This window comes from Phoenix dactylifera, unplaced genomic scaffold (genome assembly GCF_009389715.1).
Source record: "Phoenix dactylifera cultivar Barhee BC4 unplaced genomic scaffold, palm_55x_up_171113_PBpolish2nd_filt_p 002266F, whole genome shotgun sequence".
In the NCBI taxonomy this organism is placed as follows: domain Eukaryota; kingdom Viridiplantae; phylum Streptophyta; class Magnoliopsida; order Arecales; family Arecaceae; genus Phoenix; species Phoenix dactylifera.
Window position 1 is genome coordinate 1 of NW_024069518.1, and position 25000 is coordinate 25000.

The 25000-nt window shown below is 40.8% G+C and overlaps 1 protein-coding gene and 3 pseudogenes across 2 annotated transcripts in view; 3 read left to right on the plus strand and 1 right to left on the minus strand.

Moving 5' to 3' along the window:
* The first annotated feature begins 5 nt into the window (after positions 1-5).
* Positions 6-1747, plus strand: LOC120109488 (annotated as a pseudogene).
* A 5241-nt stretch (positions 1748-6988) lies between these two features.
* On the plus strand, positions 6989-8598 carry LOC103702227 (annotated as a pseudogene).
* Positions 8599-10071: 1473 nt separating this feature from the next.
* LOC103700380 lies at positions 10072-18167 on the minus strand (annotated as a pseudogene).
* A 2111-nt stretch (positions 18168-20278) lies between these two features.
* Positions 20279-25000, plus strand: part of LOC120109487 — an 8968-nt gene continuing 4246 nt past the window's right edge. Inside the window, exons 1-3 of one of the 2 annotated variants that reach the window (XM_039123239.1) lie at positions 20282-21163; positions 21530-21610; positions 22315-22389. In XM_039123239.1, coding sequence (XP_038979167.1) covers positions 20441-21163; positions 21530-21610; positions 22315-22389 — 879 coding nt within the window. In that variant the 5' untranslated portion in view covers positions 20282-20440. Of the gene's footprint in view, positions 21164-21529; positions 21611-22314; positions 22390-25000 lie in introns of both variants that reach the window. The other variant, XM_039123240.1, reaches the window with a different exon arrangement.

The following is a 25000-nucleotide window of genomic DNA, read 5'->3' on the forward strand; positions in this document are numbered from 1 at the left end:
ATAAGATCAGGCTGATCCTGTCATTAACAAACAACTGGGAGGGATATGGAGGGAAAGCACAGTACGTGAAATGGGGAAAAGCTGCTGGCCTGAACCTAACTTCTGATGATGATTTCTTCTCCGATCCTACCGTCAAAGGCTATTACAAAGCTCATGTCGAGGTAGTCATTGCTTTTATATTTGATTTCTGGTCTACTAAATCATTCGGTGCATGATATTGCTTGCTGCACCGTATCCATTTTTTGAGGAACAAACTAATAATTCATTCATAAACGATAGAAGGAACTTTATAACCAAAATTCACCGTCTCAGTACCGAACTCTATACCGGTATCACACTAGTACAGTATCGGTACAATATAGGATGGTACGAAATTTTTGAATGTACCAAGTATCGATATACTACCCATACCGAATATTGATACCGAACTGGTATGGTACGGTACGCTCCGTACCACTCGATTTGGCCGTTACAGTATACCATTCTTATAACCCATGCATCCAGTAAATCCAAACCACCAAAGCATTCTCCATAGTCTGAATCAATTTCAGACGATTAATTACCCTATCATGATCGGTTAATTTTATTCATGAACTTGTTTTTTTTTTTGTAATACTGTATTATCTTTCTTTTTTTTGTTCTCATTGCTTTTTATCTGAGTCAGGCCATCCTCACGAGAGTCAATACATACACGAATATTACTTACAAGGATGACCCAACGATCTTCGCATGGGAGTTAATGAATGAACCGCGCTGTCTCTCCGATCCCTCGGTGATAAACTGCAGGTGTGTGTTCCTGCATCTGCATCAAATGCTACAGCTATTTCTCTTGATGGTGTATAGCTACCAATCCACTTGTTAGAGATCTTTCAGGCTACAAATATATATGCTCAAGTTTGTGCATATAAATATGAGTCTAAATCTTAAGACAGCATTATTGAGTGCAATTTTTGGGCTTTTCTAGGCTTGGATACAAGAGATGGCGTTTCATGTGAAGTCCATTGATCCACTGCACCTGCTAGAAATCGGAGCTGAAGGGTTCTACGGTCCCTCTACTCCCGAACGCTTGCAGCTCAATCCAACACTTTTGCAGGGAAAGTAGGACCGATTTTATTAGAAACCATCGAGCTTTGGGTATCGATTTTGCTTCAGCGCATATCTACCCGGATTCTTGGTGAGTTCTCAGACCCCAGCAAGAACTAGCAATCATTTACTTAACGCATCAAAAACTTAAAAACATGCACATATAGCTTACGGATTTCTTATTTGAATTTAACCTCTTATGAAGGATATCAAATTTCGATCACCGATGAGCACATTCAGTTTGTGAAGACTTGGATGCAGAACCATATCGATATGATCAGAGAATGTGCTTGGAATGCCAGTCATATTTGGGGAGTTCGGTGGTATCTTCGAAGGATGATAGATTTAACTTGACATTTAGAGACAAATTCATCACTACGGTGTGCACCACCCAACTGAACTCCACAAGGAGTGGGGGGAGTGGAGGCGGCTGCCTTCTGTGGCAGCTCTTCCCTGAAGGTGCTGAGTACATGGATGATGGCTATGCTGTGGTTCCCTCCAGGTTCCCTCCACTCCAGCATCCTTTCACTGCCTCCAGGAGGCTTCAGCTCTTTCAATTCCAGGTGCTGCTTGGAGGTGCCACTGGGGTTGCAGGAAGAAGAGTTCTGAGGATTGGAACCATGTCCTCCCACATGATGAACTCTGATGTCATGTCTCATTACAAGAGGGAGATGGAGAAATATACTACACATTATAAGCTATGGACTGAAAGATCAAAAGTACATGTTTTTGAATTTAATGTGACGATCGACTACAGGTGAATTGTATGTCTCAATAAAGAGCCAGAGTGAACATATATATATGCATTGTTATTCTATGTGGAAGCTTATTTCTTTTGTGTAATATAAGAAAGGTGAGGTTTAGGTTATGAAAACAATGCTCTTAGAACTGCAACATCGGCTGAGGTCTTGCTCCTTGAACCATTTTCGCATTGCTCACGGGGAAGGCTTTTCCAGTGGAACAGTAATGGGAAAAGGTGCCTGCACTGCATTATGTGTGTAAAATACTTGCTCCTAATTTTTGGGAAGTCGTGCTACTAACAATTAGTGAACTATTTTTTTAAAAAAAGAAACCAATGAACTATTTAAATATGAATTAGTGTAAAATAATATCTATTTATATCAAGACTTATTTTTATTTATATTTTTACAACCTTACTTATGGGTCATCCATGGTCACTTAATCTCCTTGTTCTCTGCACCAAATGTTTGAACAAAAGACGACGAAGTCACGGGCTTGGTATCGTATTTTGGTCATCAAAACAAGCAAATGATGTAAGAAGTGTAAGGAGATTTTCATCAAAAAGAAGTGTGAGGAGATGACTTGGTCTCCATAAAGCCATTTAGAAGACGACCCCAAAAGCGTCCCTACAAAAGCTCCTCCTCCCTTCCATCTAACGACTATATATATCTATACCCAAAGCTTGCCACCTTTCACAAAACAAATTTATTAGAAGATGGAGTCGCCAAGTGGATGGATTCGTAGGCAATGGTTTTACATTTCTAGCCAACTCTAAGTCATATAGAAAGAAGTTTTACTGACTTACCTCCTCCTGCATCACAAATCTAGTAGGTTATCAGAGTTGTTCCTCATCACTCCTTAGACTAAGGCTCCATTTGGTAAGATTTTTGAAGGACCAAAAATTATTTATGTCCTCCAAAATACTTTTAGATGAAATAGAAGTATTTGATAAAAATTTTGAAAACTGTTTTAATTTGGCCAAAGCTAAAAGTAGTTTTTTGAAAAAAAAAATTCCGAAAAAGCTGTTTTAGCTCCATCAGAAAATTATTTTAAACTATATATTTTTTTAAATCAAAATATTTGTGATAAAATATAATAAATCCAGACCGACGAAATCACCATGAGCTCGTTTGATCTCCCCCTCTCTCTCCTCTCTTCCCCTCTCATGCCATGACAGACTCCGGCCATTGGCCCGGTCCCCATCTCCGGCGACGTCATTAATTCTGTCCAACAACCAGACGTTACAACTTGCGGGGCCCCATCCCTTGCTCTCCTGTTCTCTCTCACAAGCCCTAGGTGGCTCCAACCACGCCACGGCAATCATCTCTCGCGGCCGACGCCAGCAATGACGATGACCGTCGGTGTCTCTTATTCTGAGCGATTCAAGAAGCTCTGGCCCATCCACAAAGATGGAGACAAGAACGACAGCCGGCGCCATCCGGCGTTGGTGGTGGGCGGTGGTGATTGATTCGGCTTTCGCCGCCGGCAATGGAGGCCGTGATTCTTCGTCTACCGCCAGAACAACTTCATCTTCGGGAAGAGCCTAGCCTTTGGCTTCAACCCCGGATGCCGGCGAGTGTGTTGCCGTCTCCCGCGTGCCTCTCCTCCCCCATCACCTTGGCCCGCCTTGTCAACTCCTCTGGCACCGGCGAGTTCTTCGCCATCATCTTTCCTGGGACTTGGATGGTGCTTTGAGGTTCCCATTTAGGTGACGTGGCCTTCGAGAGAGGGTCCTCTGTATGATGTTGTATTAATATTATAGAGGACTCTTTATAGAATTTTTATTCGCTAAAATGGCAGATCCGTTCTTGAAGAAGACAAGGCGCGGTTCATTCTATTACCGTCACTCCCACTCCGCAGGATCAGTAGCGCCGGCGACGGCGAGATCACAAGTCCTTTGGATCCTCAAAGCAGCACTCGGGTGAGCGAGTCCCCTCAAACCTCCTCCTCCTCGACCGACCGCATCATATGGAAGAATTATTTCCATCAATAATATTCAAATCGAATGCATCTTTCGTTCGGTATGCCATTTTTTTTACTTTTGGCTGCCAGCTGTTTCGATTATGCCGAACATTTTTTTTCTTTTTTTGTATCTGACATCGCCTAGCATTCAATTAATTGCTGTGTAAGGAAGAAAGACGTTGAAGTATCTTATGCAGTTTAACTTTATCGTTTTTTGTTGTCTTTGAAGAAATTGGCTGTGCACGCTCATCTAAATAATAAGCTAATAATTATAATATTTTATATTTTTATCATTATATTATATTTTAAATATATTATCTTATATTATAATATATTATGTTAAATAATTTAATATTATATTATATTATTATACTATAGTATATAATATTATATTACTATATTATAATAATATTATATTATATTATAGTAATGTTATACTATATTATATATTTATATATTAATACATACTATGTTTTATTATGCTCTATTGTATTATACTATAAAATGTCTTTCTCAATTTGTTTACTAAATACATTAAAATTCAACAATACTGTAAAAATTTAGTTACCAAACAGAAATAACTTTTTCATAAAAGCTCTACTTGAAAAAGCTTTATTTTCAAAAGCTCTACCAAACGAAGTCTAAAGTTCATTGCAAACCCTGAAATAAGGAGATATCATCATATCAGTTAGTTACGATTCAATTTGAAATTTAGAGATTTAGATGGATAGGCCCAAGGATATATAAGCACCACAAAAGTTTCTAACCTATCCGGAATGGAATTATTATTTCTCAACAATTATAAACTCTCTTGTCGGAAATGTCCGGGTCTATTACTTGAATTCAAACATAAAAGATGCCATTCCATGGTATCCTTTAATTTTTTTTAAAAAAGAAAAAAAAGAAAAAAAAATGATAAGTTATCTTAAAGGATAATAGATATAGTTTGACGAGCTCCGATGACAGATATAATTTGACATGCTCCCTGCTATGAAAACAAGACTCTGTTTCTACTTCACAAGAGGGAAATGAATTGCGCGGCCTTCCATGGCAACACACAAAAGTGGAGCCCTGTACAAGTACTCCTCGTCACGTAGAAATGAAGAAATATGGTAGAATGATGCCACGGGATGATTGAAGACCAAGGGCCGTTTGCTTAAACCATGAGCAGGTGAAGAGTTGCAGTGAAAACTACGTAGTTGAAGACATACGGAACTTTATTTCTTATTTAATATGGAGGACATAATGCAGTACACGCTTTTATGTTGTCCCGAGGTGGGGATTCATCACATTGTCATATGGGTTACGAAAAAGCCATGCTGCTAAAACGGAAATGTATGTTGCGATCTTGCTCCCCAGCAGCGTTCTTGAATTGCCTCGCATGTAGAGCTTCTCCAGTGAAACCTGATTAGGAGAAAAGAGATCTTTATAAAATTTGTTCAAAGAAACTATTTGTGTCCTGCAATGGTGCACGCATGTATCTTTACATGCGTGAATTAAATACCTGCATGTTTTTGCAACCAGTGTCAGAACCCAAACAAATGATTTATTAAATGATAGGCACGACTGGTTTGAGCTATCAAGGTGCAAAAGAATTTTAAATTCGACTCCGATTTGCAGAATTTTTTTTTACCTACTGTTTCCGAGAGTAATGCAAATGCTTTTTATTTTATGTTTAGGAAAAATTGCCAGCTTGTTTTACTATGCTAGTCTTTCCGCATAATTTTGTAGGGGACTAATAACATTTGATTCAGCAATCTGCTATCTAGATTAATAATTTAATATGGTAACCAAAGAATTAAATCTTGAGGTATCCCATATTAGCTCCATTTGGCCTCTATAAATCAAGCTAAAATCAGTCATTTTTCTCAAATGAAAAAAGCTAAAATTAATTTTCAAGACTTCCATAATTTTTCAAACTTAGAGTAACTTTTTTTTCTATTGATAATTTGATTTCACTCTAGTAATCAAAATTCATCACTAGGTACCGGAATCTGATATTGGTACCCATCCTATTAAAATATTGGCAATGCGTATGGTACAAAATGAATCGAGATGCATCGGTTATATACTGATACGGTATGATATATTCAGTATCTAATCAATATCGTAAATTTTGTTAGTAATTCTCCTTATATTGCAATTGAAGCAAGATGTAAGATCCATAACGGTGAATTGTGCCAAATTTTGACCTTTCAAGCACCCATCTGAATCGTAGGCTGAGTCCGCCACTTTCTCGCCACTTTCGAATTTGTAGTGCTCCGTCCGCATCACATCTTCAAGGCACGCCAGAACAATTATCGTGTGATCTTTGCACTTGTCACAGTAGAGCCCGGTGTCGCCCTTGGTTACATTCACCCATCCCTTTGCTGTCAACTGGTATTTCTCCGGACAACTGGTTGAAGTCTTGCGAGAACTGTCGAGAAGAACAATTGGAATTAGTAATAAAATCTTGATCTATGACTCACTAATTCTTATCACAGAGAGAGAGAGAGAGAGAGAGAGAGAGAGAGAGGAGAGAGAGAGAGGGAGGGATGGCAAGATAGCATAGCATACATTTTGCAGGCAATCATAAGCACTCCTCCATTGCTCAAATGGGGCCTAGTTGGGATGGGCTCTTGGATCCTTGATTCCCTTTCCTTCAAAGCATCTGTTATAGAGGACTATTTAACATAAAAACCATCACCCTCATTGGAAAGAAGGGCAGAAACATACTTGGGCTCGGGTGAAACCAATCAGAAGAAAAATCACAAGAAAGGTCCCTGCAAAAAATCCTCCTCCCTTCCATCATGTAGGAAGCCTGCCTCCAAAGTCAAAAGCTTAATCGCCACTTCTTCATAACATTTAACTATATATAGAGATCGAACCAACCAACTCAGCTTTCTGGAGAGCCGCCACGATAATCCATAGGCGATATGGCTCCTGGTGAGACCCGAAGCATATCCTCGGAATATATCTTGAGAAACCTAAGAACAAGAGAGAAAAAAATGTCGGTTGGCTAGCAAACAGAAAGAGTAAAACAAAGCCAGCTTAGAAGCCACAGCTCAAGCCAAGCATCCATGCATGGTTTGTGACGACACCGAGGAAAAAACTTCGGTAGCCCCTAAGCCAGTCCCCTTTTGTGGACTCAGTCCGGCAGCAATATATAAACTCGCGGGCGCCTCTGCTGCTCCCCCAACCATCGCCACAGTTCTCCCCAAAGATGACTCAGGGGACGCCATCCGTCTTCTCGGCCCTCGACAATGCCAAGACCCAGCTCTACCACTTCAAAGCGATCGTGATCGCTGGGCATGGGCTTCTTCCACCGATGCCTATGACCTCTTCTGCATCAGCGCCCTCGTGAAGCTCCTCGCCGCCTCTACTACTACGACCCAACCACCGGCAAGCCCGGCCAAGCCTCCCGGACGACGTCAGCAACGCCATCCAGGGGGTCGCCCTCTGCGGCACCTTCGCAGGCCAGCTCTTCTTTGGCTGGCTCGGCGACCGCCTCGGCCGCAAAAAGGTCTACGGCATCACCCTCGTCACTATGGTCGGGTGCGCCATCGCCTCGGGCCTCTCCTTTGGCTCCACCGCCCGCTCCGTCATCGGCTGCCTGTGCTTCTTCCGCTTCTGGCTCGGGCTTTGGCATCGGTGGCGACTACCCTTGTCCGCCGTCATTATGTCGGAGTATGCAAACCAGCGGACCGCGCGGCGGCTTCATCGCGGCGGTGTTTGCGATGCAGGGCGTCGGGATCCTCGTCGCAGGGGCGGTATCGATGGCGGTGTCCAAATTCTTCCTCCTCGCCTACAATCCGCCGGCTTTTCAGGACAACCAAGTGCTGTCGACCCCGCCGCAGGCGGACTTCGTGTGGCGGATCGTGCTCATGCTCGGGCGGTTCCCGGCGGCCCTCACCTACTACTGGCGGATGAAGATGCCGGAGACGGCGAGGTTCACCGCGCTCGTGGAAGGCGACCACAAGAAGGCAGCCGCCGACATGATGAAGGTCCTCGACACCGACATACCCGTGGAGGAGACCAAGAGGAACCCCGAGAACTCCTACGGATTGTTCTCCGTGGAGTTCGTGGCGTAGACATGGAAGGCATCTCATCGGGACTTCGACTACATGGTTCTTGCTGGACATCGCCTTCTACACCGGCAACCTCGCACAGAAGGATATCTTCTCCTCGGCTGGTCTCGTGCCGAAGGCGCCAGCAATGAACGCGATCACGGAGGTGTACAAGATAGCCAGGGCCATGTCCTTGGTGGCGTTGTTCGGGACCGTGCCCTGGTTACTGGTTCACGGTGTTCCTCATCCGACAAGATAGGCCGCTTCGTGATCCAGCTCGGGGGGTTCCTTATGATGTCGTTGTTTATGGCGATCATCGGGTTCCGTTACTCCAATCTCCGGGGAGAAACATGCAAGACCAGCAAGACCGGGTTCTGCCACGGGCACCCGCATGAGTTCATGGTACTCTATGCGCTGACCTTCTTCTTTGCTAACTTCGGGCCTAATAGCACCACGTTCATCGTGCCGGCCGAGCTGTTCCCCGCGAGGTTCAGGTCGACGTGCCACGGGATCTCGGCGGCATCGGGGAAGGCGGGGGCGATCCTGGCGGCCTTCCTGGTGCAGAAGATTCACGCTGGACGAGGACCCCCACAAGATCAAGAAGGCGATAATCGGACTGGCGGTGGTGAATTTTCTAGGGTTCTTGTTTACGTTCATGGTGCCGGAGACCAAAGGGAAGTCGCTGGAGGAGATATCCGGGGAGGACGGAGACTTCGGGAAGGGCGGCGAAGGACAGAACGGGCTTCACAGCGATGGCATGGTTTGAGATGGGGTTCATTCATGCAAAGTTTGAAATAAAGAGTATAAGACGGTCGTGGGACATGGATGACCAACCAATATATAATTAGCGTGTGTATGGGGTTTAGGGGCCGAGTGTTTCAAGTTTCAGCCTATAGTAGTGGAATGGGGTGGTGTCCCGTTAGCGAGTGATCTATTTCTCGCGACTTTCGCGTTTTCTTTAAAGAATAAACTTCTCTTCGGAAAAATGCCAGTATCCAATGCACGTACATGCATTATTCTTCTTCTTCTTAACTTGCCAACAAGACAGCATGTATGCGAATGGAAACCATTTGCTGTATTTGATTCTAGAAAATATGCTTAGGTATAACATTACCCCCGTTTCCGTGGGCTTAATTTGCGCTAAACACAATTACGCTCAACCTATGGATGTTATAGCAATACACAATACACACACAAAAAAAATTCACGTACTCCGAGTCCTCCGCGCACAGCAGCACGGCAAACCTCTTCCTCCCCTCCATCTCTCCTCCTCCCATTTCTTCTCCTCCTGTCTTTCCGATTCTTCAAACTTTTCCTAAGAAAAAAAAGTTCCAGGGACGAAGAAAGAGAAGGAAAGGAATGGACGCCTAATCGAGGAAAAAGGGTCGCCCCTGAGGATTGTGATGGACAAAGCCGTGACCCAGGCTGCGAAGGTCTCTTCGGTGAATTCATTGACTTCATCTGAGTTGGCTAGGAATATCTGGGGCACATTTTCTGGTGTTGGCAGCGCCTAGGTATGCTTCTCTTTCTTGGGTACTCCCACCTCTTAGTTATCTTAAGGTGAATTTTGATGGCGATATGGCGATGGATAGAGCTTTCGGTGGAGTGGGCTTTGTTGTTAGGGACCATTATGATAGATTGATTGCAGCTGGAGGTCGGAGCACACCAGACTTGACTGTTGTTGGGGCGGAGCAACAAGCTGCCTGGAAGGGCATCCGGTATGCGAGATGTGTGCTGGGTGTCGACAAATAGTGCATTGAGGGAGACTCTGCCATGGTGATTGACTGGATACGGAAAGTGGATAGATATGGTGACGGTCACCCGTTGATTCGGGATATTTGCAGACTGGTTCAGGAGATGTTAGCTGTCCAGATTGGTCATGTGTATCATGAGGTGAGCAAAGCTACAGATTGAATCGCCTCATACGTGGCACGTCACTCTGAAGACGTCATCTGGACGAGTCTAGCAAGTGTTCTCCGCCTTTTGCATGTACCAAATCTTTGACTTAGCAGAATGTACCCTATCTTGATTTATTGGAAATGAAATGCCTTTTTGACCACCAAAAAAAAAAAAAAAAGAAGAAGAAGGACCTTTCTTTTCCTCCTTTCTGCTGGAAGCAAGCATGCAAGAAAGAATGCTCCGGTGGAGGAGGGATGGAATGATGGGTACAAATAGAGATCGGAGGGCGGAATGAAGAGGGATGGGAAGGGAAGGGAGACGTTTTAAAGAGGAAAGGGTGTGTCGAAGTGGCCATGTTTCACGGCTTAATTTACGCACGGGCGCACGGCGCCACCCATGGGTTTGCGTCCGGCATATAGTTTGGTCCGGTTTGCCGGAAACATATGATGCGGAATTACGCCTTTCAACAGGGAATGAGCTTCACTGGACAGGTATGCCGGCAGTTTTATCTTGTCCTTCCACTATTTTCTGCTGAACCTTCTCCCGGCTGCCACCGACAAAAGGTGGCTGCACGAATATGTAAAGAAAAACATAACCAGATGAGAACATCGGGCAAATTATTAGCATCCCACTTGTAGTTGCTTAAATACATACCAACTTCAGACACTACCACTTGTAGTTTGTTTAAATACATGATGCAAATAAAGGACCTGGTAGGCAATATTATTAGCATCTTATTATCCTGAAACTGTCCCTTGTAATCGCTTGAATGAATGACGTGAATGAAGATCTGGTAAGACAGTTTAGTAGCTAGCTGGAGACATGGATAGAGAATAAATCTAACCTTTCCTGTAAGCATTTCAAACAACAGGATGCCAACACTCCACCAGTCAGCAGCCTTATCGTGGCCTTTTCCGAGGACAATTTCTGGTGCCATATACTCTACTGTGCCGCACATGGAATTTGATCTAGTGTTTTCATCAAACTCCTTGGCGAGGCCAAAGTCAGTCAGCATGGCCAAACCAAAGCATTAGAAACATTTGATCAAGGTGATGTCAGACAACAGTAACAAGAGGGATGGAGAAAGAATGAAGACCACAAAAAATTGATGCTCACATGACCATCAGCATCCAGTAGTATGTTCTCAGGTTTGAGGTCCCGGTGCATTATACCATTTGCATGAAGGTGGGAAACAGCACACACTATTTCAGCTGTGTACATGCGTGCCAGATCCTCTCTGACAAAAAAAGGAGTAAAACCATAAATGAGTTTCATATATTTGATCATTCTTGAAATACCTGCAAAAAAAAATCAGAAAATAACATTCACCTGAACAGACCGTGATGATACAGCTGAAAAAATAAGTGTCCCCCATTTATAAAGTCCAGCACTAGATATAATCGGTATTTTGTCTGCATGACATTATACAATAACTATCAGTTAGTACATCTCATCAAAGTAAAGCATAAACCTTGACAATCCAAATAAAAAACCAATGACTTCTATGGATATATGCTAGCTGCTGCAGCTATATGGGGAAATCGGCAGAATAAAGAGTGAAGCCAGAGCCATAAGGCCTTCAGTATCAGAATTTGATAAAGGCATCACCAGGGCCAGGTGCTCTCCATAGCATGTTATAGGAAAGGTATGTTCAATTAAGTTGGCCTTTTTCAAGTGGAATTCCCACTAAAACAAGGTAAAAAGAATGCACTTCTTAATGTACTTCACCGCATAGTAAAAGATGTTAAGTCCATGGGTAATATACGAATGGTTTTGATGGGCGAGAGGTCCAACACAGGTTAGGCTCCTGGCTGGCAAGAAGAAAAGCTTCTGCTGATCAGAAATGACAGCTAAAATAGAATGGTTTTAATGGTCAAGAGGTCCAACAAAGGCTAGGCTCCCTGGCTGGCAAGAAGAAAAGCTTCTGCTGATCAGAAATGACAGCTAAAATATGATAAGGTGTATGCACACTCAAGAAAATCTATGCCTAACTGACTCAGCCAGCACGTCTAGAGACTGTTCGCAAGATATGTTGAGAGGTCTCACTCTATGCTAACATCAGCAGGTACCTTGAGAGTTTTCATTCTGCACCTAATATCTGCTGTGTTAACTCGTACTCTACTCCTTGTGTGATAGCCCAGCATCACTTGGGCTAATGGGCCAGCTTGAGAGGCTAGGACCCGTTGAGTTTCACATGCGCTGCACGTGAGGGGCGCAGGGAGGAAGACTCCGGTTGGGAGTCTTCTTCCTCCCCCGATTCCTGTGGACTCCGAGAGTCCTAGGGCGAGCTAAGCTTATCCAAAAATCTAGAAATTTCATCTATTTAAAGATCCTCCTCCTCCGCCATTGAAAGCCATCACCCATAAGTCCAAGAATCGGCGCCGATCTCGATGATTCTTCTCCGAATCTCTTCCTTGAATCCTCGCCGAGAAGGGTCGCTAAAACTTGTCGGACTGAGATAAGGGGTCGGACTTCTTCTTCTTATTGGTTTTTTGGCTTGATGGCTGAGGTCGCTGCTTGTTTCGGGCCAGAGAGCAACCGAAAAAGCAAGAAATAGGGCCATCCCTGTTTCCTTCTCTTTTCCTTGGGTTGCCCCGCCCCGAGCTGCAGCTCGTGCTTGGGACTGCCACTGTTGCCGTTGGGTGGAGGGATTGCTGTGGGCCACCGTTTTTGCTTTGAAATCCGGCAGGTGAGTCGCCGAAATGATTGTGAATAAGGTCTCCCCTATTTCACATTCTTTTCTTTTGTTTTGCTGGTCGTCACCGGGTGTGGCACACCGCCGTGGGTCGTTGGCCGCTGGGGGTCGCCGACCACGAGCGTTGAGAGCCTTCCTCTGTTTTGGGAAGGAGAGGGAAGGAGAAACAACCTCACGGCTCTCTTCTTCTTCTTTCCACATTTTCTCTCTCCACTCTTTTTTTGTTCTCTTCCTCTCTTTCTCTCTCTCTCTCTGCATGGTTCAACGGACGAGCAGGAGGGTCTCAGATGCTCTCTTGGTAGACCCAGGCTAACCACAGTAGAAAGTCTTGGACCAGTATTGCTGCGACCATCCGTCATAGTAGCCTTTACTCTGTCATTCGTCAACCCTCTTTGGACCCCCATCATCAGCAACCTAGCATGTTATCCTTGTCGTATTTGATACCTATTCCTTGATCTAATGATTTGGAAAACACTGTTTTGACTGATTTGGGCAATCGGGCACCGCTAGACTCTATCATCACTAATCTCTATTATGTTACTTGTACGATGATCTGATTTTTGTTTCATAAGTTGACTAGTTTCATTGGCTAGAGCGGTCCGATCCGGATCGTCGGACACTGCTACCTAGTCGATCATGTCTTTCCTTCACTCCAACTTTTATCGGCTATCATTGAACCCATAATTGATAACCCTTGATCTATTATCCCTTTCTTGATTGGATATATGTTGCTTGATCAGAAAAATTAAGTAACATTGTGTTGACCAATTCGAACAATTGGGCATTGTTATCTAGCTGGCCTCGTACTTCATTCTATATGTATGTATTTCCATTGTCGGTCCTAGTTTTATATGGAGGCTACAGTCATCCGGACAAGAAGCTCAAGGAAATTCTACACTCCAGTTCTAAATTGAGGTAAGGTCCTGACCCTTTATTTATTTTAATTTTTAATTAAAGGAGGATAGAAAATATAGGTAATTCAAAGATAAAAACTCTATAAAATTAGATAATTACCGAATAATTAATTCATTAATATGGTGAGTAATTGATAAAGGATAAGTTAGTTTTATATTGATATTAAATTAACTGGATATCTTAGGTGCGGATTAGCAGCGTTGTAGCTGCATTGGATTGCGATAGAGGTAAGAATGCTTGTATTTGATCGCCAATATATTTATACATGTTCATTGATTTGTACTGCTAGATTTACATTGTGAGATTTTCATCGTAAAATTTACATCGATAGATTTAGTTGGCATGAGATGATACATTTTATATGATTTCTAGTACGAACATACTTGTACGATTATTATATGTATCAAATATTGAAAACATGATTATATAAACAATGATATCTTGAATTTGTGAGAAATATTTTGTGTAAATGAAAAGTGATTTGACAAGAATAACATGCAAATTAGACGGATAAAATATGGTTTGGACTAACCTCATCATGGGATAGCCTTTACAAACTTATGCGTGAAATTTTGTTTAGCAATCTTGGACTGGGTCATAATCTTCGTTAGTCCAAAATTGGAAAGAAAATTGTTATAGAATCCGAAATTCAGATAATGAGAAACGGATGATAAGACACATGAAACCAATGTTGAATAAAAGAATTTATTTGCCGGTATGTCGTAATTTATCTCTTTTGATAAGCTGGATATTTGATGCATGTGTATGCGGACATTTGTTGGTTTGATTGAGTTATATTGGATGTTTAAAAAGAGGCTTCATAATTTATATTTTATTTTGGTGTTGCTTATTGCTATTTTCAAACTATATTATTATATTGGTGTGAATGTGCAGAGATTCTTACTACATTGTAAAGCTCATGACCCTCCTTTCCCTTTTCTTTTCAGAATTGTAGGTTGCAAGTTGCTTAGTACTTAGTTATGGTTGCTTGACTATGGTTGAGATTGCAGGAAAAAGGAATGAATAGATAGAGCATCATTGTTACAAGTTGGATAAATGGCTTTAATTCTATACAAGTTTGTTATTTGTCATGAACTAAGGTCATTATTGTTTATGGATACTGAGGTTGTGACAAATTTTCAGGTCTAGCAGATTCTCTAGAGCCCCGCCCTAGGGAGTATGCGGCCGTGTCACATGTCTAGACCCGAGTGTTGGGTTCGAAGCGTGACACCTTGGGACAAGTCAGTAGAATCAAGCATGCAACATACGCTTCAACCCTAAATAAAAACTTCTAATGATGGCTCTCTAAGGCAAAAATGAGGAATCATGTTAGAAAGTGCTTTCTGGCTTTCCAAAAGCTTTGCCAAATGGAGCCTATATCAGTTTATGGAATGAAAATCAGCAAGATGACACTTTTGGTTTCAAATACACATGAAAGAACACACATAAACATCACCTCTAAGCATAAAACTTTTGATCATATCTCCAAGTGCAACCTATTTAAAGATATAAATGTGGAAAGAAATAATTGGAAAGACATAATACCTGGAAAGAGTATCTGAGCTAGACAATGAAAGGATGATCAAGTTTTGTCAGTATATATCTCTCAGCTTTCATGTACTCAGCATGATTCTTTTCCATAATCTTATCCTTTCTCATGACCTTCATTGCAAATATTTCTGAGCAGCCCTTTTTCTTCACCTGAAACACCTTTCCAAATGCCCCTTGCCCAACAACCTTCAAAACTTCGAAATCATGAAGCCCTACATCCTCACTCTTCTCAGATTTAGTATCATGCTTTTCAGCACTGCAGATGGATAGCTCTCGATGTCCTGTCTCTGCAGAAGCACTCTCTCTGAGTTCCAATGAGCTCTCAGTCTCATGTAATGTGAACTTGCTGAGCTGCAAGGACTGACTAACACGAGATGTGGGCCCCACGAGAGAATGTGATCACTTGCAAATGACCACCGGGTCATCATAAACTTCATCATTTGAATCTGATGCAGGAAGAGAATTCTCAGAGGTCAGTTTATTTACTTCAGTCGAGGCTTGGACAGGGGCCAGACCAAATACATCAGAAAAATCGAACTCCATGTTCTCGGCAGGCACAACATCAGGGGGAGCCAGAGGAAGAAGTATCTGTCTCTTGACGGACTTGTCAACATGTGTCCTGGTTAGACCAGGTATCTGGGAGGAAACCATCTCTAAGAACACTAAGAAGATGGAAGATGTAGTATGAATAGTTGCAGACTGTTCCTACTAAGGCTGGCTCCCTCCACAAATCTCCGAGACAACAACCGATGAAGAAGGAATCCTGACAATGGCCTTGAACAACTGGAAGGTCACGTAAACAACAGAAGCTCCCAAGAATCCTGGGAGTAAGCAAACCAAAATCCATAAGTTGCCCTTGTTTCCCGATGTACAGGAAACAGTAGCTGCCACCATGCTTCTTGAATTCATCAAGAACAAGTTGACTGGAGCTGCCGAGCAAAGCAAGAAGATTATAAGTTATATGACATAACGACATCAACAACTAGCAGAAGCACTCTAATGTCATAAATGCAATAGTAGGAGAAAACAGAAATGCAGCAAACACTACCAAAATCCTACCAGACTACAACATCAAGTATGACAAGGGCTCATGATGACACTACACAAATCACAATTACTACTTCTGATCATGTTGTCATTATACAACAACATGCACACATAGCAGGTTCCTTTTCTGCATCCATGTTGTATGTGAACCATGTTCATGGCCATAGTCCTCTAAGAATCAGATGTTTCATGTGAGCCATATCGATGGTTGTAGTCCTTTGACAATCAGAAGTAGGAGGCACATTTTAAGCACATTGTGTTTGTCATGGTACACACTTCGTTGGGGTACTTTAAAGAAAAATATGTCTACGATCATGTACAAAAGTGGTAAGTGAGTCATGGGCTGAACCAAACAGTGAGCTTAGTAAAGCATGCAAGCGTATGCAAACAGATACATGGAAATAAGAAGAGAACAAAGAGCCAAAAGCAACAGAAGAATGAAATACTAGATAGAAAAAGAAAATCCATAATAAAATTCAAAAATATCTAGCACATGCTATGCTAGAGGTATATAACTCTTGTTCCATCAATATGAAATGGAATGATAACAACAAGGAGGGAGAATGAAACAAAGTGATGTTCAAACAAAAAATTGCATCATAGGTTATGGGAAAAACCACAAAACTAAGGCAATAATGATCTCCTTGCGAATGCTAACAAAACAAGCAGCCTATATAGATCCGGGTATTAAAGAGTTTGTGAGTAGTTAAATTATGACAACTTAGAGAAATAAATGATTGCATGAACAAACAACGCTTTAACATAAGGATGATCAGATCTGACAAGTTTTTAAAACCTAATAAACAACTTCATGTTTGTTGATTTGCAAAGATATGTGCATTGGCGCCTCACTGAAATAGCAAGTATGAAGTGTTTATGGAATGCCCATCTATAGTTTTACTCCCAAATAACTTGATGGATGGAAAAACAAAATTTAGATGAAGAGAGCAGGGGTGTCCAATTTGGCAAGAGAAAGTCATAGGAAGAATCTGCACCACGTAGATAAGAGTCAGATCTTAAAGCATCTCATATGCAACTCAAGATCTAATGTTTACCTTCTATACCTCAATTTTTCACCCAACCCATGCTAAAAATCCAAGGTAGATGGAAAACCTTTAGAACTTCCATTGTTCCCTTATGCATAAGTCATGCCCTTATGCCCAATTTGCTCCACAAACACCTCACCAGCTCTGGGGTGAAGGAATAGCAACAAGAAGAAGAGGTGGGGAAAGAAACACACTAAAGCCAAAAGCCCTCTTTCCAACCGCAATATCTAAATGACCACGCCTCTATTAACGGTTAACACATGATCGCTCACACTAACGACAAACCTTCATCTAGAGTAGTCACCTTTGCTCTTTCCAGGTAACCAAAGGCCATGAACATCCTGTCCACCGGTTGGGCAAAAAGGGGCATGCCAAACCTCCACAGATGCACCCCTCTCTAAACTTTAACCTGAAGTGCGATCAATTCAACAACACTGCTTCAAAATCTTCCCTTTTCTGTCGCGATCACTCCTAAAAAAATCTACGGAAAGAACTAACCGAATCGCAGGGATCTCCAAAGAACAATTTTTGAGGAAACTGGAAAGAAGAGAAATTTTATTAAATAAAAGAGAAAACACCTTCTTTGCTCCATTCTTCATAAAGAATATACAAATTTTCCACGAGAATGAGGTTACAGAACCGAAGGCACCATTATGAACCAGAATTTGTGTTTCAACTGTGCAATCCGGGAAAAAACAAAGAAACCCTCAAGAGTAAACGATGCTATGAAGTATTAATCAAATTAGATCAGATCACAACAATTTGGGGAATTAAAAGAACAAAAGATTCAAAATTTACCTACAAGAAAGCAAAACAAACACTATTAGACCGATCAGAATATAAATCTCACGTATGTAATTGAACTGAAGGCCGTTTAAAAGCCAAAGATCCCGATCCGATGCCCCAAAAACCCACAATAAATAGCGACGAAACGAAGAGTGGAAAAGAGGGCAAAATTTCTAACCTTGGAAGGGAGCGACAATCGGATCGAGGAACCGAGCGATTGCTCGACGACCTCCTCCCCCGATCCACTCCGGCGCTCTTATTCGTCGTGGCGGCCTTCAGCGAATCGATTAGCACCAATGAAGGACACGTGGCGCGTGTTGCCGGAGAATCCTTTCTCTCCGATCGGGCATTTCGTGAAATATGCGTTCGAATCGGCTCGCGGAATGCAACGCGAACATCGTGAGCCGTCCGATGGGGAATGCTAGACTAGATAATGCTGAGATACTTGGTGTACCCCAATTTGAAAACACTCAAGCCTACGCCCCCGATGGAACTTGTGGGGGCCATGTTGGGTTGGGCCGCGTGCTAGTGAATGGGTATGGCATTAAGCGTCTTGAAGAGTATTTCTTTTTTCTTTAAAGTATCTTACAGCATAATATTTTTGTCATAGATAAGATAATTTATATAATTGAGTTGGATTTATGCAAGATAGTGGTTGTTTAAAAATAATGGCAGAGGATGGTGCAGTGCAACCATTTAAACTATGGCCACCCTCAAAAGATCAAAGATGTCATTATCAATCATTATGTTAGCATGGATGCATTCAAATTGCTACGAGTATACTTGCTCGGATGAATAGTTTTGTTAGACTCGTCCATTTTCTTATTCCATTTTCAAGTAATTTTTAAAATGTTAGCAACTTTGGTAAACGAAATAAGAAGTACACCCCATTCATCTTTCAATCATATCCATCTCTTGTAACAAAATTTTGTGAGGATGGTTGCAAAAGACTGTGCTACAATACGTGCGCAAGAGAAATTACTTCAATGTCAAATTGAAAGGATACTCTTAAAAGTTATAGAAGTCGAAGTAATGATGAATATTAGAAGACCATAAGCGGCTCTTGTCATGGGTGCAAAGCATCGGGAGTAGCTAGTTAATGTTCTTCATTTATTATTAAGTCCATTATGAAACATTGGATGGAAATGTATATTTTTGGAGATTCTATTCTAGCCCAAGTTGACTAGATAAGTTAATTTAAAATTAAAAACATGGCTGAATATGAATTACTCTACCAGCATGGTGATCGGAACCATGTCAAGTAATGTGCAGAATTATTCCTAGGTTTCTATTATCGTCGTCATTATTATCATATGTCCATTAGAAAAGAGATACTTCAATTAATTATTAACATTCGTAGAAAAGAGATACTTCAATTAATTAATTAACATTCTTAGTGTCTAAGACTAGGGCTATTAATGAATAAAGCTGCTCGTAAGCTAATAGGGTTTGGTTTGATATTTGCTCATTCAAAATCAGCTTTGCTGAAAAACAAGCCAAGCTCAATCATTTTTTAGAGTTGGATTTATAGGCAATTTGAGCCTCAACAATAGGTCTATCCAAAAAGAACTAACGGAAAAGCTAAAGTCAAAGCTCAGCCGAGGCAAGCTTGAACAATTTCAAAACGTGGATTGGGCTCAAGCTCAAGTTGAACCCTAAACCATACCATGCATCATACTAGCATGTTCATTAAAAAGGATGCTCGTAAAATATCATCTTCTTGATTACTTTTTTTTTTTTTTTCACACCGTTCATGTGCTTCACTATTCCAATTGCTAATAACCTAAATTTGTCATCTTATTTTCAATTATCTCAACTTGTCCATTTTGCAATGCAATAGAGTATTGCTCTGTCAATAGTGGGCAATGGTCAATTTATTAATTTTTCAAATATTTATAACTAAAGAGGTGGTCTTTTATCAAAAAAAAAAAGAAAGAAAGCAAAACAGTGGTCCCTATGTTGCATAAATAACAATAGCTACCTCTTGTCTTGCAAGCTGTTGTCAATAATGCAACAATATCATCCACTTGTATTACTGTTCATTAATGGAGGAATGATCCATACAATCATGGCTAGAGCTGCAATATGGTCAACATAATTCATATGGATCCAGTTCTCTACATGATAGTAGGTTATAAAACGAGGGTGGATAGAAGAGGAGCTTGCAGTAATGGAGTCCATATCTAGCAAAAAAAGTTTAATTAGATTACATTAGTAGAATTAATGGTCTACATAAGGGGCTTATATGCAACATATTCTTTCAAGGATTTCATATAAAAAATAGTTATGTCAACCTCGAGTTGCTGCCAGCAATTAGTTTGTCAATATCAATTCAAATATATCATAAGAATTTTTTAAAAATAACACAATATATAAAGATAAGATTTTTATATAAATGTCACAGTTAATTCACACGAGAGGCCAATAGAAAGTCGGTCAATAATTACGTGACAAGGATTTGCATGGGCGTATAAGAAGTCTGAACAAATTTCGGCAAATATATGCCGATTAAAGTCCGCTGAACGGTGTACGGACTCCGGTGGAGGCTATCTTAGGTTTTTTGTCTTTCCGTCTCGCCTGTCCTGCGCCCAAAACCATTGCGGGGTTCAAGGGCTTCGTCACTCCACGGGGCTCAACCTTCCTCCGATCTCGGACGCTAGGATTTAGCGATGTGCGATTGCTATTCTCTAGCTCCTTTGTCGCACGAATTCGGAACCCTAGCTCCAAGAATCCGTGGAAACGAGCTCTCAGGACGGATCAATGATCGAATCCTTGCACACCGGTGGAATTCACGCGACTCGGATCGAGAAACCAATCGACAAGGTAGAATCTTGTCTCAATATATCTTGAGAGATGGTTTCAAGCCAAGAAGCAGTAGTACTGGGCTTTCAAGAAAGGCTTCTGGTGGATTTCTTGGAACCTCTAAAAACTGCGGTGCCGCGCGAATTAGATCGAATTCTGAAGGTATTAGCGGTAATTCAGGTGATAACAAGCCCAGGAAGTACGAATCATTTGATGAATTCGTTGACCGACGGTCGAGCAGTAAAGATGGCTTGAATCCGGCAACTGAATCAGGGGATAAGCAAGAAAGTTCGAATATTGGTGATTCGGTCCCATCAAGTTTCGATTTTCTTGAGTTGAAGAGGGAGTTAGAGAAAGAGGAAAAAGAGAAGGGCATGGAAGATCTAAAGGAGGATGAGTTGATTCGTTCTGAAGGTCCGGGGATTGACACATTGAATCACGAGGAAGTGGAAGGTCTTGTTGGGCAGCTGGGCGTGAAAGGTGGAAGGAAGCTGATGAGAAGATCGAATTTATTAGCGAAGCAGGTGATTAGCATTCAATCTGCTCGTAGTTTGGGATTTGTCTCGCAGCTCTGGGTGGACACGAGATCAGTAAGTGAGTGTTATTATTCAAACAATTTTCGTGAAGAAACAATTTAGATCTTTTCATTTTTTTTGTCAACAAATGAGATGCATTCACTGGCTGGCAACAGGTGTGTTAATATTCAAATTCAATTAAAAAATGGTGATGGAAGTATTCCAACTTGTACACATGCTTTAACTTTTAATTTTCTTTTCGAAACTTGTCATGAATGATGGTCATATGTCAGCAGATTTTTCATCTATGTTGTTCTGTTATCTTCTTAGTCATCATATTTTCCTTCTGCTTGCAATACAGATTTATAAAGGAAGCCACTGAGGCTGCTTTTTGAGGTTCACTCACTTATTTTTTTTTCTATTCTTGAAAATTTAATTCAGTGGGTCGTAGTTTTGGTTGAAGTGAGGCCAAATTTGCTATCTGGAGAAATTGAAAAGTTTTTTCTTGAGGATATATGTCAGGTAAATTTTTAATTGAACACGTGCTACTGCTTTGTGTGATGTTGCATGGAGCATAACTGCTTTTTTACCATTGTGTTCATAAAGAATCTAAAGGTCTTCCTTGATCCATTCATAAAAAATGTAATATTTCTGCACAGAGTTTCAATCCACAAGGACCTTCCAGGTCAGTCCATGATTGGTAGTTGGTTTGTTCCATGCTGCCTTAGGGACATGTTTAGAGTCTAGATTTATTTAAGAAAAGGTGTTATTGGTACAACAATAGTTTCATAAAAACAAACATGAGAATAGTTCCACTGGGTGACTTTAAAATAACAATATACTCCAAAAAAATCAATAAGATCTTCTCTAAGGGAACCTCAATGGTATTGCGATGGGTAATTACAAAGCTGTCAGTACAAGTTAATTGAGTTAGATCAGTCAAACACATCAGAAGGATCATGAAACATAGATTTCATAATTTTTGCATCCAGAAAGTCATATAATTATGACAATTTTTTAAAGCAGTTTTTTATAGATTGTATAGTTTTACATGATTATTTGGTTTATATGACATTGGTAGTTCATCTCCTTAAGCAACAGGATATGCGAAATCTGGGCTCTTTCTAGAGCATCTTGATTCAATAGCAGCAGTACATCTTGTCAGTTGTACAGACAGATATTTTTGTTATCATATATCTGATATGGTCATGTTACATTATTTGCAGATAGGGGATGTTGTGCTTGTCAAGGATGAGAGCGTGATGGAAAATGAACTTAAAATGATAGGCCTGGAGACATTGGTATGTCAGTTTGTTTTCCTAATAGAACTCAATATTTATGAGCCCTCAGATTTTTTTTCACTGGCAAGTAGCAGTATTAGATACTGAACCAACATTGTCCAAGGAATTCTGCAGTGCTAAATTATCCTTTGAGACTCTTTCTGATTTCATTGTATTTTGTAACAAAATTATCTTATGCATTTTGTGACTTTTCCTTGTGACTATCACCTGTCACTTCCGTAATTCTTTTCTGCTGCATTTAGGTGACCAGGATATTCTTTGCCCAATTGTTGATATTGTTATTCCGTTACATGTTAATGGTATATTTAAGATTTTCTTCGGATATGATAGTTTGTGTAGTTGGACAGTCAAACCTGCTTTGGTGCTCCATCCCAGGGATTCATTCTGCTTCTCATATCCAATTTAGTTATTTCATTCCTGCTTCTGGTTGTTCCTTGTACTGATAAAGGGATGAAGTTTGATGCACTTATAAAATGGTCTACTTGATAGAGATTTAGCACATAGAAAGTAGGGGTGGCAATCGGATCGGGTCAGGCATAAACAGGTCGGGTCAAATACAGGTCGGGTCAGAAAACTATAAATCTGAACCCGACCTGTTTATTAAACGGGTCAGGAATTGCAAACCTGAACCTGACCTGTTTATTAAACAGGTAACCCGACTCGACCCGTTTAACCTGTTTAATAAACAGGTAACCTGTTTACCCAACCCGACCCGACCTGTTTAACCTGTTTGCCCAACCTGACCCGTTTAACCTGTTTATACCTGTTTAATCTGTCCAACCCAACCTGTTTAACCTGCCCAACCCGACCTGTTTAGACCCGTTTAACCTGTTTAGACCTGTTTAACCTGTTTAACCCGTTTAACCTGTTTAACCCGTTTAACCTGTTTAACCCGTTTAACCTGTTTAGACCTGTTTAATCTGCCCAACAGTTAAACGGGTTAAACGGTTTAAACGGGTCAGACATCTAAAATCCGTATCCGACCCAATTAATAAACAGGTTAAACGGGTCGACCTGTTTACGACCCGAACCTGTTTAGGCCAAACCCAAACCTGTTTATGGCGGGTCGAACACGGGTCGGGTTGGCGGGTCGGGTCATATTTTGCCACCCCTAATAGAAAGGAAGTGGATGCTTTTTGTCAAACAAAGTAGTATTAGCAGAATGGTTGAGGCTTGATGGATCGATATTCTGAAGGCTTAATCATGGCATTGATTTTTTTAGTAAAACAATGGAAAGACCTAAAGCCATGCATGTTGGCGTAACCTTTTGTCAGAGAATAGTTTCTTTTCTTTGATATCCCTTGAAATCAAATTTCATAATTCTGTATGGGCTGAACATGATTGGAAGGTTCTTTTCCTAACTGTATTAAATAATGATTGGACAAATAGTGAAATTTTAATGATGATGTCATGGATTGTTAAATAAAGGTTTTAATACTTCAGTTCCGTGTCAGTTTGGTCCAATCCCAGCCTAAAAATTCAACAAAAGAACAGAAGACATCCACATAAAAACATGAAACAAGAAAAATTAAAGTGGGTGAATTTACTTAACTTTATGCGTCATGCAATGGGGATAACCAAGAAGATAGTAATTTGAAAGTTTGAACCGCCTTTGTTTTTTAGGTTTTTCAAATGACTTGATCCAAGCTGATTTGATGACATCCATCTCAACTGAATTCTTACAATTATAACCTGAGTCGAGCTATTTATTTAGTTCAAACTCAGCTCATTCAGTTCCCAGGTCAAGATGGGTAACATCAGGCCTCTGCAGGTTTTGGCTTTGTTATTAGCCTTCACATGCAGGTGCCTGCACTCAACAAGATATCCATGGTTGGTGGATAGTTATGATTCCAGCAAATGCCAAATTCAAGAGGGAGCACTTGATGGATGACCATGATCCATCAAGCAAGGAAATGTTTTGTACGGGGAATGCACATGACTACTTTGATAGGAAAAGAATGTGGAGATAGTCATGAGGGGTGAGGAAACTCTTGTTATTTCTTTCTTTATTTCTTTTTTTTTTTGGTTCCATAGAACAGGGTGAGAGAGATTTTATTTTTCATAGAATGATTGAAAGAGTTTGCTAAGCCTTAATTTTTTCCTTTTTTTTATTTTAAAGCAGTATTTTCTCATCTTCCTAAATAAAAATAGATAAGATACAATATATTCGTTTTTTCTCTCCTCTATTCTTTATATATATTTTGTACATATGTTGAGACCTGAGTTAGTTCCTATCATTTGGGTTATTTCCTTGAACGGTTATTGGATCGTATATTAAAGCCATGTTGCAAACTGTTACATATCATCATTGTATAGTTGTCTTCAAATTTGTCATTATATGCAAATCATCTTTCATGTCTATTTGTATCAAAATGCATATATATTGGAATTAGGCATTTAATTACTTGTTCGATACATAATTTCCAAGTGTGGAAGTTTGGTCCTTTGGTATATTCAATTACATTTCTGCTGTGGTATTTCTTCAAGGAAATTAATTTTTCTTGTCCTTATCAAAAGATATTGGTTTTGAGCCTGTGGAAAAGTCAATTTGTTCTGATGAATATTCAAATCATGTTCTTCAGTTTGTTGCACAGCTTTGTAGGATTTCTAT